The 16,276-nt window shown below is 33.2% G+C and overlaps 2 protein-coding genes across 2 annotated transcripts; both read right to left on the reverse strand.

The window, feature by feature from the left end:
* Nucleotides 1-981: 981 nt before the first annotated feature.
* LOC110816936 (signal peptidase complex subunit 1-like) lies at nt 982-3,195 on the reverse strand. The gene is made up of 2 exons (XM_022045311.2): nt 3,044-3,195; nt 982-1,392 (listed from the first exon to the last, which is right to left on the reverse strand). The coding sequence occupies exon 2, from the start codon at nt 1,387-1,389 to the stop codon at nt 1,114-1,116; it is 276 nt and encodes a 91-aa protein (XP_021901003.1). The 5' UTR covers nt 1,390-1,392; nt 3,044-3,195; the 3' UTR covers nt 982-1,113.
* Nucleotides 3,196-6,866: 3,671 nt separating this feature from the next.
* AKINBETA1 (5'-AMP-activated protein kinase beta-2 subunit protein) lies at nt 6,867-13,180 on the reverse strand. The gene is made up of 4 exons (XM_022045312.2): nt 12,712-13,180; nt 10,642-10,820; nt 10,364-10,526; nt 6,867-7,351 (listed from the first exon to the last, which is right to left on the reverse strand). Exons 1-4 carry the CDS (start codon nt 12,874-12,876, stop codon nt 7,040-7,042), a joined length of 819 nt encoding a protein of 272 aa, XP_021901004.1. The 5' UTR covers nt 12,877-13,180; the 3' UTR covers nt 6,867-7,039.
* Nucleotides 13,181-16,276: the final 3,096 nt, after the last annotated feature.

Genomic DNA, 16,276 nt, shown 5'->3' on the forward strand with positions numbered 1-16,276 from the left:
TATCTGTAACCTTCATAATATTACTAATTATCATTATTAATATTACCCATGCCTTTCACTAACGTTGCTACTATTAAGGGTTCAATTTGGCACGACTTGTGCTTGTGCGTATGTTTTAAGTCATTGAAAATTCAAAAAAAAAAAAAAAACTTGATTTAATGTATGTTTATTTACTTATACGTGAGAATTTGATAAAAATACATGTAAATCGAAGAGTTATTAAAATAAATGTGTGAGAACTTTATTTTATAATAAAAATATTATAGTAAAAATGTAAAATAGACTTATGATATAATTAATAATAAAAAAAAACATATAACTGGCCTGTAACTTTTGATTTATTAAAATTGAACACTTAAATTACTAATGTGTTAGTAAAACTATCATAACTACATTGAACTTAATTTAACTAAGTCTATTATATAATTAAGCAACCGAAACATTCTTAATTAGAATAATTAGAGTCAGTGAAAAATTCAATTCAATCTTTTTTAAAATTAAAGAATAAGAAAAAAAAAAAACCATTTTTACACAAAGAAAAAGGCAAGTCTTTCTCCACAAATGACACTGAAAATGAGACACAAAATTAAAAGATATGCAACAAATAAACCCATAAACTTCCCTTCAAAATACTTTCTAACATAATTATTGAATCAAAATTTAAGCTATTAAGTGAAAAACCAAATTTTCTACTCAAGAATTATAAATTGAATTGCACTAGAAAATTTGAGACGTGGCTGATCAGTCAAAACTCCTTATATATGTATATATATTATAAAAATTCCAAAAATATTTCTTTTTAACCGGTGCAGATTATGCAATTATTAGCTTGTATTTAAGCAAATATAAGTTATTTAATCAGATTTACTTACCATTCACATATTATTCCTGATTTGATTGTGATTTGCTAGAACAATTTGAATGCTTTTGTTATTAATCGAACCAGAGAATTATATTCGAATCATAAATCGTAAAATCATATTGGTAGTGCTAGGCATTAGGATGTTTATGATTTTATGAAATGCAAGTATGTTGTAAAATTCATTAATAGAAAAGATGCAGGCCCATTCAATCTAGCCAGAAAAGCTAACACCGTGATCAATGGAGAATAACCTACTTTTTTGAGAGTTTTTTCTTGGCACTAACTGCTGGTTGTGGCTTAGGGTGCTTCTCGACTTCGCTAGGATCTAACCATTTGAGCGGGTGGCAGTTGAAAAAAGGCCAATTGGGTACGGTTACAAGAGTCGTGAGGACTACGCCACCAGCATAAATGATCATCATTGTCTGAAATGATCCCAGTATAAATCCGGCTGCAAATGCAACCACACCGAACACCAGCAGCATTATCTGCATCAGCTGCTCTGCTAACTTCTGCCCTTGCCAGTCCATCCTCTGCAAGAAACATTGCCGCTAACTGTTAAACTAAGTTCAAGGGGCCAAAGAAACAAATCGAAAAATTCAGATTATGGGAGGAAATAAAACTAATTGGAGAGGATTCCAAAATGAGTGGGTCTGTAAAGTGGATCTGTATTTCTTCTTACATTCTGGGAACCATTTGCAGACTTTTACAGGATACGAATAAAAGATCAAGCTGATTTCTTTTAGGAATTAGTACAAGAAACACAGATTGTGTTACATAGAAATCAGGCTGGTAATTGGAATTGGAATTCATAAACCCAATTTTGTTCTAACATGAAAAAGTAAATGGATAGAGAGGTGAACCTACAAATAACAAGTGATTGAGGGGGGGACAGGGATGGGGATTTATACAGACGAAAACAAGGTAAAGAGAAAATCTAAAGCCAGCAAGATTAAAAATAAGTAAAAGGATACTGAATCCTTCCTGTAGTACCACTAGAACAGTAATTTCATGCAAAGTAAGAAAATCAAGTGATGAATTAAGAGAATAACTATAACAGCAATAACAACAATAAAGGAACAAGTTAGCATATAAGAGTAATGCTGCCATGAATGAGAAAGTAGTGAAAGAAACAGTAATGTAAGTAGGCAACTGATCCCCCTAAACAAAACATTTTAAAGACAATTTTAAGAGAAAACTTCTTAAAACTGCATACAACATTCACTCAGCAAGCAGAAGAATGCCTTCAATTTAAGTTGCCACAAAAGAAGTGAACCTGGGAACTCACTGGAACCAGCAAGCCTTGGAGTAAATGATACAATATGCCCATCTCAAACCCAATCTATTCCTCAAATCCCGAACCAACTAAACTCAATTCTCAAGCATGTCTTATTATGTCCTTTCATGGTTTATTAAAATCAAATAGTACTAATAACTGAAAGCAAACTACATGCAAAACTAGAACATCCTCATTCATTTAATAAACATTTAGACGAAATGTCGTGCACACACATAAATATATAAACAGAAAATAGCGTACATAATCGCATTCGTAACAACATACAAATAACACAAATAGATAATAGCATACATAAGAAAATAGGTCTCAATGCATATTTATGTAAACCATACATACTTAAATATAAATAGATATGCACGTGAATCAATCGAATTGGTATAACAGAACAACACAAACGATGAAATAAGAACTCAAGAACCTCACAGATTGGATTTAAACCATAATAGGACAAACAATGAAAGCTCTAAAAAGGATAAATGAAAAGAACAAAAATAAGAACTCGAGAAATTAGACACGCGCACTGAAATCAGATCGGCGTAGATGCAAGACAAATATATAACATTTGTGAAGAGATAGGTCGCCGGGTATAGAAATGTAAATAGCTATGTGCGCGAAAAAGCTGATAAGAATTAACAAATCGAGGAGACCTACAATGAAAAAGCAATCCTAGCATGTTCTAAATTATCTTAAAGTGAACCTACACCACCAAACAAAATGCGATTCAAGGAAAAACGAAGACCTACACACAGAAATTTAATTCAGGAACCCCGATCAGGAAAGCATGCGGATCCTCAAAATCATTTTGCTAAAAACGAAAGTGAAAAACAAAAAACACACGCCTTAATCGGATAAAACAAGGATATAAGATAGATTCGGCGTACTACCTGCTTGAAAGAAGATGAAATCGAGTCGCAGATGTCTCTAGGTGCCTGCGGAACAGTATCGACGAAGAGGAAAATAAGTAAGCCCTCGATTCTGAGCGTACGAGACCGAAAAGAGGAGAGCAAATTACTCTGGGGTTTATTTATTTATTTATTTATTTTATTTATTTTTTTTTCCCGTTCAATTTTAACCGTAATTAATTAATTACTGCAATTCAATTTTAAATTTTTTATTTTTTTAAATCATGAACTAAGTTAATTTTATGTGTTAAAATAAAGCTTACTTGTAAAAATAAGTATTTTTTTTACCGCTGTAATTATTTTTTTACTGTTTTATTTTATTTCTTTAACGAATTATTTAATTAACTTACATTTAAAAATAAATATATATTTTTTTTTAAAATCCAAATCCGAAATTAAATCAATAATTTTTATACTGTCTTAATTAAGATATCAGATATGGGATAAAAGAAGTAATCTTTGATAGTCAAATTTGAATATTACAGAATTAAAATAAATTTTAAATTAAATAAGTTTTTAATTCACACTGAATTTTAAAAAAATCCAAATGACTATTTTATAAAATAAATAAATAGGATTGGCATATGTTTTTTATATTAATTATTTAGTGGTAATTGTTTTTATCTAAGTCAAATTTTTTTACTTTACAGTTTTATAATTTAAATACTTACATTATTTAATAAATATATACAAAAATTTTCAGTATAATTTAGTTCTAACAGAAGTTACACGGGTCTAAAAAATTTATTTCATTCAATTTTAAGATGGTCCGATCCGATTTTAAACCGATGCTCACGTAAATATTAAATTCTAAGGTTCTTTATTAAATGCCTCTAATGTAATATTCGAGTTCAGAATTTAGGTCGAGATTAATTTTAATATTTTAAATATATAAAAAAATTAATTTTTAAATTAATTTATTTTAATTTTTATTAAATTTATAAAAAAATATATGTTATATATGAAATTGAAAATAATTTTAGAAAAAAATAAGTGAAAATTTGAGTTTGAGTGATATTTTTAAAAAAACAATCAGAAACTAGAGTTTAGAGTGGAAATAAAAAAAATTTTGCTACGTATGACCGTCCAATCAGCAACCCCAACAAAACAGAGCACGCCGCGTGGCAAGACAAGCTGATGTCGGTGCCACACAGGATACCACGCAGGCGATCCACGTGCCCCGCGATCAAACGGCCTAAGATCGATCTCGCTCGCGTGGACGGTCCGGATTTGTTCTCCCTTTAAATACGATCGGACGGTCGAGATCAATAGCGATGAACAATCTGGATTCATTTCCTCCTTAAATACGATCGGACGATCGAGATCAAGCGCGATGAATGGTTCAGATTCATTTCTTCCTTAGATGCGATCGAACGATCGAGATCAAACGCGATGAACAGTTTATATTAAAACGAGAAACAACCTAGATTAACGCGAGATATGTATAAATATTTCGCATTATACTGAACCCAAACCCTACCTGCTAGCTTCTCGCCGAAGAAGAAGAACTAATCACCGAAGAAGAGAGCCAACCGCCGACTGCCGTCGCATCGGAGCCACCTCTGGCCGCTAAAAAAAGGTAAAAATTCTTCTACCTGCTCGGAATTTAATTCCGAGCATCTCTATGGCCATATCAGAGCAAAACGAACGGCAGGTGAGTTGAAAACTGCGGGCAAAGCCTGAGGACGCCTCGCGAGCAAAACCTGCAACCTCCTCTGATGAGCCCCTTCCCGTTTTTCGTTTCGTACAATTTTTCCACCGTTGTGTTCACTGTTATATTTTCTACAGATTGATTAAAGAAAAAATCTCAGTCGTGAAGGTCAGCCGGCAAAGCTGCCGCACTCGGAAAACCTCACCATCAGTAGGTTTCCATTTTTTGATTTTTTTCGGTCAACCGAGATCCACTAACGTGGTTTTCATAAAGATACGTATAAAGGCGAGTGAAACCGGCTGAAAATAGTCAGACCGAGACAAATCGTTGCTGCAGGCGGTGGTGTCGTTACTGGAGCACGGCGGTGCCACCATGCTGGAACTTCGAAATTGGACGGAAAGGATTTTTAACATTGATTTTGGATTTTTTGAGATATTTTAAAGCACGTGAAGTGTGTTTTAATATCCGCAGAAAAATTCAGGAAACTCAGGGACCGTCAGTAGGTGCAGTAAAAAGTTTGATGTTTCGAATACTGATTCGGATAAAAATCTCTCACTATTTTCTCCATTACGGCAAATTGAGGCTTAAAAATTAATAATTATGTATTTTTATTAAAAATTAAAAAAATTTAAAAATAATTATATGTCACTAGTGGAACCGAAACCGGTTATTTGATAAGTGTTTCAATTTCCTGTTTACTTTTTTGTATTGTCTATATTTGTTTACTATTATATTGTACGTAACTTAATTGATGATTTTAAAAATCTTCTTAGTTATTTTGTTATTTGTTTCTCCTACATTGTGTGCCAGTATTTCGATGATTAGTTATTTTGATATATTAAACTATATTGTTATTTAAATTAACAGTGAGTATAAAATGAGATATGGTTATTACATGGTTGATTATTATGCTGATGAAATTTTATATCGGAAAGATTTATTGGGTACCCGAAAAAATGCGGACGAACCCGGTACATAGGGAACCCTACCGTGAACGTTACCTCAATCAGACGAGGCTGGAAAGTCCCTTATCAGTAAAGTTTGAGAGATATGATTCACTTTCATACCGGACGAGATATTGAGGTGGTAGAATGTTTGACGCCTATTACCGGATATAGTAAAAAGACAGCCGGTTAATTATTTAATTAGATATTGGGTTCACGAGTAGGAGAACATTTCTATGAACCTTCAGGAGTACCAATTAGCAGGTAAAATTTACAATGGTCATTTCTTGTTATATTCTATGTAATAAATAATAGTACATGAATATGAGTTTACATAAGTTATTATTTAAAAAAACTTCTTACACAAATATGTAATATATAAATTTCTTTATAGTTAATAAATTTATATTAAATTAAGGGTTTAATTGATTATTTTTCTGATTTTTACCAATTTTCAGTTTTCCATATCTGTAATTAATATGATATTCTTACTGAACTAGTGTAACTCATAATTTCATTAATTATTTCATATCAAGATGATCAAGATTTAGATCTCAATCAATAACAAAATTGTAAATAATTCACCACCTAAACTTCTTTTAAGAACTAATAAAGATCGTCATAGTATTACTTATTTATTTATCTTTCGTTTATTTCTTTAACTTTCGTTTATTTTTTTAGAAGGGATATTATTATATTTCTATTAAATATTTTAAAATATTGTGTAAATAATATAAACTCTAACTCTATTATTTCGTTTCTACATATAATTTATAACTTTATTTTCATTTAAATTCCGAATCTTTACATCTAAACTCTTTTCATTTTTTCTTAGATGTGCTCAAATGATGCAAACTCACAAACACTCACCCAACCTTACATATATATATACACGAGGACAATCTATTTTTTTTTTTTTAATTTTTCATAATTTCCTAACAAAAGAATTAAAATAAATCAGTAAAATGTATATAATTTTCCAATTCTTTGTACTCTTAAACTACTCAATAATCACTCTCCTATGAATTCTGATTGTCGGTATACGTAAAAAGCAATGATCTTATCGACCTCTCGAAATAGACAGACTAGCTACAATTGCAAAAGTTTCATCTCAATACTACCCGTATTGGCTCATCAAGGAAGACTTTGACCCCAAGTAGTTAAGAAAAGCACAGAGATGATTCCAACTATCTTATACTACTAGCAATAGTGGCCGAAAAAATACCAGTGACTTGACTGAATGCAAAGAATGTTACATACAATGAAACAAACGTGGGTCGGTACACACTAATGTCTAGAGCTGTATAAACAAGAGAGATCCATTCAAAAACAATTTTGAAATGCTGTTTTCTTTCCTTTACAGATTGAGGAACAAGAGAGTTATTACCTTTTTTGCGGCTTGTACAGTACAACGGTGACATACTTGGACTGGAACCTGTGAGTCAGCCCTAAGGCAACAACGGATTGAGACGCCCATCCTTTCTCTATGAAAAGATGGTTAAGCACTACATGGTCGGGCCTTGACAATGACTCCTCTTGGTTATCGCCAAGGATGGTCAGGTGCAGTTGGGGTGGAACTACTGCAGGCTCCTTCGCGAAATCTTCATCACCAGGAAACTTCTGACTGTAACTGTGGCTTGGAGATGGTGGAGCTTCAAACTCTGCTGCACTGTCCAGATTTTCTGGCACATAACCCTGCCGTGAAATTTAATTGTGAAAGAACATAAAGAATTACTGTTATTGCAATAAGCAAGCTTTCTACTCTCATTCTTTTTCTTTTTATTCTAACAGTTGACATAAGACTAAAAGATCCTCATCTATATTATTGAGTATTCAAGAGTTGTTAAACTCTTTTCAATGAAAAGGTAATAATTCATTTTGCGCGGCAGATAATTACCCTTTACATATTTAATGGAAAGATTCTTCTCATGGTGCAACTATTTGACATATCCTGTAACTCCATTGAGCTGATTGATTTAATTAAAAATATAACAAGCAATTTCATACATAATAAAATCCTCTAGGGAGTTTTCTGATATTAACTAAAAAATTAAGATAGAGAAAATCCAACACATCGTGCAATAACATGTATGAGAAAAACATGCATGCAGACAGAGCTTGAATGCAGCAAAGAGACCACGAATATTCCATTGCAATTAGGTGTTAGGAAACACCAGCAATCTTCAGTTTAAGCCACCTCTGGGCCATAAAAACTCAGAAGGATCATTTACAAAAAAAATTATGTCCCATGGTTTTTTAAATTTAGAACAAGGACAACATAATGAAGACCAAATTTGCATCTAACTACCTCCTGAAAAATCATTACATCAGAACATGGTTATCCAGTGTTTGAAGATGAACATGCTGTGTGCTATAAAAGTCAAGGTGAGAAGAAAATTTGGGCGCAATCACAAGGTGCAAGTCAACGGCCATTTCCAGGGGCGGTTCATGAGAATTTGACTATGCATAGACCTAATATCCATAATGTTTTTTGGTGTTAAAGATCGTTATGGTTTGGGCCCACAAACCCCACACAATCAAAAATCATATTTCACAAAACTGAATGCTAGAAGATGCCTATTTTTCAAAGGATAGTGAACTTCTGCCAGAAGAAAGGCCACACTTTCACCTAATTTGGAAGCTGAACTTCCTCTTAGAAGCTCATTGCCTACCTGGTGCAGTGGAAGTTTGTTTTGAAAAAGATCAAATATAGAGTATTTAAATTACTCACAACAGATGTTAAAACTTTAAAGAATAACATTGAATTGTATTAAATTATACCTAAAACTGTTACAAATATGTCCTTTTACAAGGTTTCTAACAAGAACCTGACTAGAAATAGCAAATTCTAAGAAACTAAGAATCTAACTAGAAATAGGAAATACTAGGGAAAGAAAACTAAAATAAATATTAGACTTGAACTAGAAAAAACCAAAAATAAAAAAATATAGTACTTAGAATTGAACTAGGAAAAACACTTAGAATTGAACTAAGGAAAGTGTGCTGCATCACTACCATTATCTCTTTCGTAAATATTACTTTAATTAACGCCAGGAGATCGGTAACCAGCTCCTTTTGCCCTAAACAAAGAGGGTCCCTTGTTCTAGGGGTATTTTGTTCATGTACTTCCCATGGCTCTAGATGAAAACATTTGTAGTAAATCATCCAGTACATAAATTTATGAAGACTTATTATTATTCACAAGAAACCAAGGGGTGTCATCCACATAAAATTATGGAGAATTATCAGTGTATAGTTCCAGAAATGCATTTTTTTTCAAACACATTGAATATGGTTCACAAGGGCAACACAAATGCAGGTTGACACAGCAGTACAGGATAAACCAAATGGCAATGAGAAGAGTCAAGATGTTGCAAAGTAATGATGCACACAGATGACCAACTATCAACCAAAGTAGAAGATGATAATTAAGTATGGAGAATCATCCCTACTAAGTGGTTTTTGAAGTAGTAGATTGGAATTTGTAGAGGGATGATCAAAGAACAGAAGGTACTGAAAAATTAAATTGATTGTTCCAGATCTCCTTTGATGACTTTTAACGATACAGCAATCAGGCTTTTCGAGGATGGTAAGAGTATTTAAGTCAAAGAATGGAACCTAAGAGCTCTAGCAAGAAGAGAGGAAACGAGGGCTCTGAATGAGTTAGGCTTAATTTTGTCAATTACAAAAAATGGGGGCATGAATTTACAGAAGAAAAGATATAGAAAATCAAGGATTTTTGGGGAAGAAGTGTATGTTGTCCTCACAAGAATCACAGGATAAGGCATAGTTAATGCCTTTTAACTTGAGAGTTGAAAAGTTTTCCTTCCACAGGAGTCTGGAAGGGTATTAGTTGTGGAAGAAAGAGGTCTTATCCCCCTTGCTATATTTTCAGCAGCGTGGAACGAAAGAAACATGAGAGCTTTTGACCTATGGATGATGAGTTTGAGAGGGATGGAAACTTTTGGGAATCTTATTAATATCCTGATTGACTTGTAAGTAATTTTGTGCATGAATTGGCACCCCCCTTGGTGTTTGTCAATTAATGATATATACTATACTTTTTGTTTCAAAAAAATAAAGTATTTTTTCCTACATATAAGGAAAGAAGAAAACCCAACTCTAAAAAATGCTCAAGATCATTTTACAAGAATATATTATTGCCCACAATTTCAAACATAAAAATTCATTTTAAGTGAACTCATTGTTTAATTTATTTACAGTGAGATCATTTGTTCCATACAAAACCTGAATCTCAGCTTCCCAAAGGCTAGACAAATAGGAATGGGTTGTATTTCTTTATGGAATCTAATTTGTGGTCATGTGGATAAATGAGATAAAGTAGATAGAATCCCCCAACCAATTTTCAAATTTGTATTTTGTGGCTCTAACATGGTCAAATTCAACAACATTAGCAATGTGCATATAAACATTTGGCTTATTATAATGAAGTACTACGTTACTCAAATTAGAGCACACAAAACAGGAGTATAGGTATTCAATCTCAATCTTCCGCAGTATTAGTCAAATTGGTGCAAATAGTTAACAGGTGAATAGGTTGATCCTCTATAATGCAAACCAATCACCCATAGAACTCAGTAACTTGCAGGATTACAAGTACAGCATTTAACTGAGTGCCACAGGATGAGGGAAAGAAACGAAATTTTAGGTGATTATGATAACTCTTATAGTGAATAAGATACTTACATTCACATCAAGAAGATTACAGACATTGCCCATTTCATCGGCAACAAAAGGTAAATCTGGAATATACCTCCACTCGCCATCCACAATGAACTTGTAATGATATACGCCAGATGGAAGAACAAGAATAACCGAATAATCCTTACCAGACCTCTGTAATGTCTTCCTACAAGCAGAAACGACAGATGGTATCATATTTACCTGCATTTTGCAGGCACTTAGCACTAAATAGTAGATCGACATAAGTGAATATCTGTTTTATAATGATAAGAAAAGCTTACCTTGATTTCCAATTGTCCCAAGATCCTTCCACTGCCACATCGTTACCACCATAATTCCATGTGATAATGACAGGAATTCCTTGCTCTGAAGCATCATTTACAACTCCATGAGATTCGTTAGGCCATATCTGATTGGGAAATGGAGGGCCATCACCCCGTGGAAGGGGAGCTACTGGAACCTAAAAATAATGCAAATTGCACAAAAGGACAGTAAGCTAAAAAACCACTGATCTAAGAATACGCAAATGGCTTTTATATAATAACATGATACTCAACTATCCAAAACCAAGATATCCTGATAACACTAGTAAAAAATTTGTGGTGTCTTACTGCCTACAGATTGTGGACTTTCGTGTATGGTATTTCAGCATTAATTGGTCATTTCTGGGTCGATGGGGGGAGAGATTTGGGCTTGGGATGGTCTAAATGTTAAAAATAATTTAGCTAATGTGATTCCTTTAACTGTTTTTTGGGTTATATGGAAAGAAATGAAAAGTAGTTTTTCTAGACTAAAAGATAGATAGCTGAATTATTTTGGATATATTTTATTAGATCACGACATTATTGGTGATGTGAATTTTGAGAATGTCGCTGAGACACTAACTTTATTGTAAATCTTTTGTATATGAATAGTACCTTCGTTTGTTGGTACATTGTTAATATATAGTTTACTTTTTATTTCAAAAAAAAAACTAATAAAAAATTTATTAAGAGATTATTCAAAAAAAAACATCAAGAGATTAAAAAATTCGTTTCAATAGGTGTAAAATTTTTACTTTTGAAACAATTGATTATATTTCTAAAATATTATATATAATTTAATGGAATTTTTAAATTATGTATATATCCGTGTTAGTTCGTAATAAGTGCCTTAAAAAATCTAAGACCAGTCCTTACTGAAACAAAACATTAGATCATGTCCAGACTTGTGAAGTGATGAATGAAATCCAGTAATCTAATGTATCCCAACACAGATCCAGTAGCCTAACAAACATAGGGTCATATGCCTATCCTCACACAGGATGAAACACCAATGTTGGCGTACTTTCAGCTTCCACAGTCTCTTTGAATGCCCACCTCCTTCCCTCATCCCAAAAGAATAGGCAAAAGAAAACTAATGCAGCACCCAAAAGCTCAGGAAATTGGTAACCCCATAGATCTATCTCAATCACTACAAATTCCAAATATTGAATGCTTGGAAGGCCCAAGGAACTTGAACCAAGGGGAGAAGCAACTCAGACCTGAAGACTCTATAATACCTCATATGCCTTCCCAGTGCAAATACTTACTTTTCGGGGTAGCTGAGCAATTAATTAATTCAAATGCGAAATACTTACTATCGTGGCTAGCTGAGTGTAATTAAATTCACAAGGTCACTTAATGAAACTTTCATAAACTCTATTGGTCACTAACAAAAATCACAGAAGCACAAAGGAATCGCTGCTTTTATGCACGAACAAAAATTCTCACTACTCAATTGATTGCTCTGAAATATTAAAGAATGTTGATTAACAAAATGTGCAGCTCCAATTGGCATAACAACTTGAAGATATTGCTGGCCAAAGATAAGCTTTTCGTTTGGTTGAGTGGCTCAACATTACAGGGCACGATTCAAATCTCTTAACGATGGAACTCCAAATGAATTAGCTAACTAGCTTCTCAAAAGATATATAGCATATTCTCAAGAAGCTAAGCTGTGAGTAGTTGGATTTATCGACAAGTAACAAACAAACATCCGGATTCTCCAATTGAAATAAACCGGTTTCTGCAACTGCTTTTCCGTGATCAAATGAGAAAACCATCAGCTAGGAAAAAAAAGACGAATACGAGTTCATTTTGCACCAGCCCTAACAAGGAACATATACGGAAAGAACAAAAGTTCTTCACCATTGACTACAATACTCGCATTTCAAAAGATCAATCAACATCGACCTAACACACGCGCGTTCTCAAGATCACTATTATACCATTTTCCATCGTCTGAAAAAAAATTATATACACATGTTCCATAAGGATCTACATACAAACGCATATGCATAGATAGAGAGAAAGAGAAGATGAAGCTGGAACCTGAGGAGCAAACAAGAGAGGAGATCGAGATTGTCCTGGACTTCCAGGAGGCGAATTTCCCATAGAATCCGAAGAAGGCACGTGTCCAGGAGGATGCGAATTAGGGATACCAGATCTTACCGACGGATCATCGCCAACTTCTTCTCTCCCGTTCGTGTTTCCCATCCCGTTCCGTCTTCGAGTCAAAACCTATCACAGATCCCGTAATACACCACACGGAGACTGATATACACAGAAATGCAACAGAGATCGGATAGATTATATATCAATATCACACAGAAGGAGAACGAATTTGAGAGGAAGGAGGAGGAATTTAGGAGAAATGCAGAGGATGAATGATGCACGGACGGGCGCGAGTGAGAGGAAGAGGAAGAAGAAGAGGATGAGGCTGAGATTCTTGGTACTGTTTACGATAACATCGCCACCCAAGCAGGCACCGCCTGATAGACTTCATTTATCTGTAAAGCTGGTAATAGTTGCAGTCCGTTTAGAGAATAAAGTAAAAAAGTTGTACTTGAATTTTCATTTTATTTATATTTATTTAATTTTAAATTTTTATCTTAATTTGGTATCATATCTATTATATATATACATATAGATAATGTATTTGTACATGAATATACATATATATATCAATTAAAAATACAATAAAAAATAATATACAGTTGTGTGTGTATATATATATATATATATGTATATAAGAATGGGATATAGAAAATTTGTTCTTATATATATTGAGAAAAACTATGTACTTAGTCAATTTAATCAAACTACCTTAAAATGAAAATTAAATGGTAAGTTTTGTCTTCTAATTCTCATTAATGCTCTCTATATGTACGTATCTATATCTATATATATATGTGTGTGTGTGTGTGTGTTTTCTTTTAAATACAATGACAAATTAGAGTATTAAATATATTTTACTATAATTATATTAATATATATATATAATATAAATATACATATTACCAATCAGAAAACTAGTCTAAAATATATATATATATATTATTTTAGTTGTTATAAGCTCATATTAACGTGAATACATCTATTAGAATACTATGTAGTCTATGTTTTTATCCAATTATATTTTTTGTATGATATTGTGTGACGTTCCATATTTTTTTATATATTTTTTTTATTGTCAAATTGTAGAAGGTCAATACTTAATTAAAAAGAAAATATTGAATTGATAAAATAATAGAGGAAGCAATTGAGAGTTTAAGGTTTACATTTTTTGTACAGTAAATATGAATACCTAATAGTATTACGGGAATGTCTTTTTTAGAAAATTAAAATAATAGAAATAAAAATGTAACTAAAATACTGTAAGGTCAACCTCTGCTGGACAACTCTAATGGAATGCGGGAGACAACTTTTAACTGCAACTTTCTTACTGTTCTGAATTCGGATCTTGATCTTTCTAATTCGAAATAGTTAAATAAGGGGGATGAACTACATTAATCCAGTCAAATGTCAACATTTAACACTGATACGGAAAACCAAATGTTAGTAAAAATCATAAAATAACCAATTAAGTCATTTTTATTTTTAAATAAATTCATTAAATGTAAAAATGTAAATTTCGTACCCACTATTTTTAAGTTTTCAAAATTAGCTTATGAAGGTAATAATCAAGATAACAATTTATTATATATTTAAATGAACAATAATAGTAAATGTTACATTCTTACTTACTTACTGGTACATTTGGGAGTCCATAGAGGTTCCCTTTACGAGTGGACCTAATATCTAATTTATTAAATCAGTCGTTTTTATACCCCGTCCGGTAATGGGCGTCAAACGTACTACCGCTTCAATATCTCGTCCGGTATGAGGGTGAATAATACTTCTCAACCCCTTCCGGTATGAGACTTCTCAGTTCTGTTCGACTGAGATAATGTCCACGGTAAGATTTGTCATCGTACAGAGTCCGTACACTTTTTTATATGATATTCGGTAAGTCTTTTATACATATATTCACATCATCAACCAATCACCAATTACCCACAACTATTTTATATTTACAAATTGATAGAATGTCCTTTAAATATACAATACAAATTTTTATTTCAACAATTAAGAAAACATTATGAGGACATTTATTTCAAATCAGTCAACATATGAGAATAACGGTTAAGCAATCAATAAATGAGAAAATAACTAAAATCAATAAATTAAAACACACGATATAACAATAAGTAATTTAGGCGGTATAGGAATAAATAGGCAATACAGATAAGTTAGGACAATTATACACTGACCAATTACCAGCTCTACTGGTAACCTGTATTCAATTAATTAGGAGTTTTTAATATTGACAAATACACCCTTATCATTTATTACACTTTAATTTACCGTAATGTGAGAAAATAGTAAAAGATTCTTACCCCGGGTCGGTGTTCGAAACACCACCGTTTCCACTGCACTTTACGGTGGTTCTCAAGTTTCTTGGAATTTTTTCTGCAAAAATAAAAAACACGCGTTACGTATTCTAAAATACCACAAAGGGCAAAAAATAAGCATTTTTAAAATTTTTCAGCTGGTTTAGGGTCGTCGCCCATGGCGGTGTCTCCTCTCGGCTTGCCTAATTTCAGCAAATTTTGTACGAAATCCTGCAAAAAACGAGGTTAGGCGGCCCTTGTTAGCCAGAAAAGGAAAAAATCGAAGCATTACCGGCGAATGAGTTTTTTGGTACGATGGCTCTGCCGTTCTTCTGTCGCAACTAGGGATTTCCTTCAATCGACCTGTATAAAAAATGTGTTAGAAATTCAATGGTCAAAAGATTGAAGGGAACAGGAAGCGGGATCGGGCTCACTAGAGTAGTTTTTGGGTCGCGGTAGCAGCAGCTCAGCTGACCTCCGATCTCAATTTTCGACTTTTATTTTAGCTTTTTGGCTCCGATATGGGTATGAGGAGGCTTGAAATCAAATTCCGAATGAGAGAAAAAAAAACTTACCTCTCCGGTGTCAGTGGTGGCTCCGGTGCGGCGGCGATGATGGTCACTTTTCCTTCTGGTTGTCCTTCTTCTTCTACGGCGGGCTCACATGCGGCTAGGGTTATGGTTTTCTGGGATCCGATGCTTATATACCTTCTTCGAGTTGATCTAGGCTGTCCGTGCAGGGACACGTGGCCCACTCTCCGCCATTAGATCACTTTTATTTGAAAAATTAATCTGGACCACACGATCTGATTAAATTTAGTCGTTCGATTGTGCTTGAAGATAAAATAGATCTGGGTCATCCGTGCGAGCGGGAGGAGATATGAGCTGTTAGATCGACTGACATGCGGATTGCCTGCGTCGACGCGTGTCTGCATGTCTGCTACACGGCGCACGACGACCGGCCGCGTTGCTGACGTGGCAGTCTATATGGCCAAATTTTGTTATTTTCATCTTTATCTCAGTTTTTCAGATTTTTTTTCAAATAAGTTCTCCCTTATTTCTACTTTACCCCTTATTTTTAAAAATATTTTTAAATACATCTAAAATACAATTTTCTTAAAAAAAATCAATTAAGAAGTAAAAATAATTTTTTCTAAGTTATTCTATTATTATGATTTAATTATT

Source organism: Carica papaya, chromosome 5 (genome assembly GCF_054855325.1).
Source record: "Carica papaya isolate Zhongbai chromosome 5, ASM5485532v1, whole genome shotgun sequence".
Lineage (NCBI taxonomy): Eukaryota > Viridiplantae > Streptophyta > Magnoliopsida > Brassicales > Caricaceae > Carica > Carica papaya.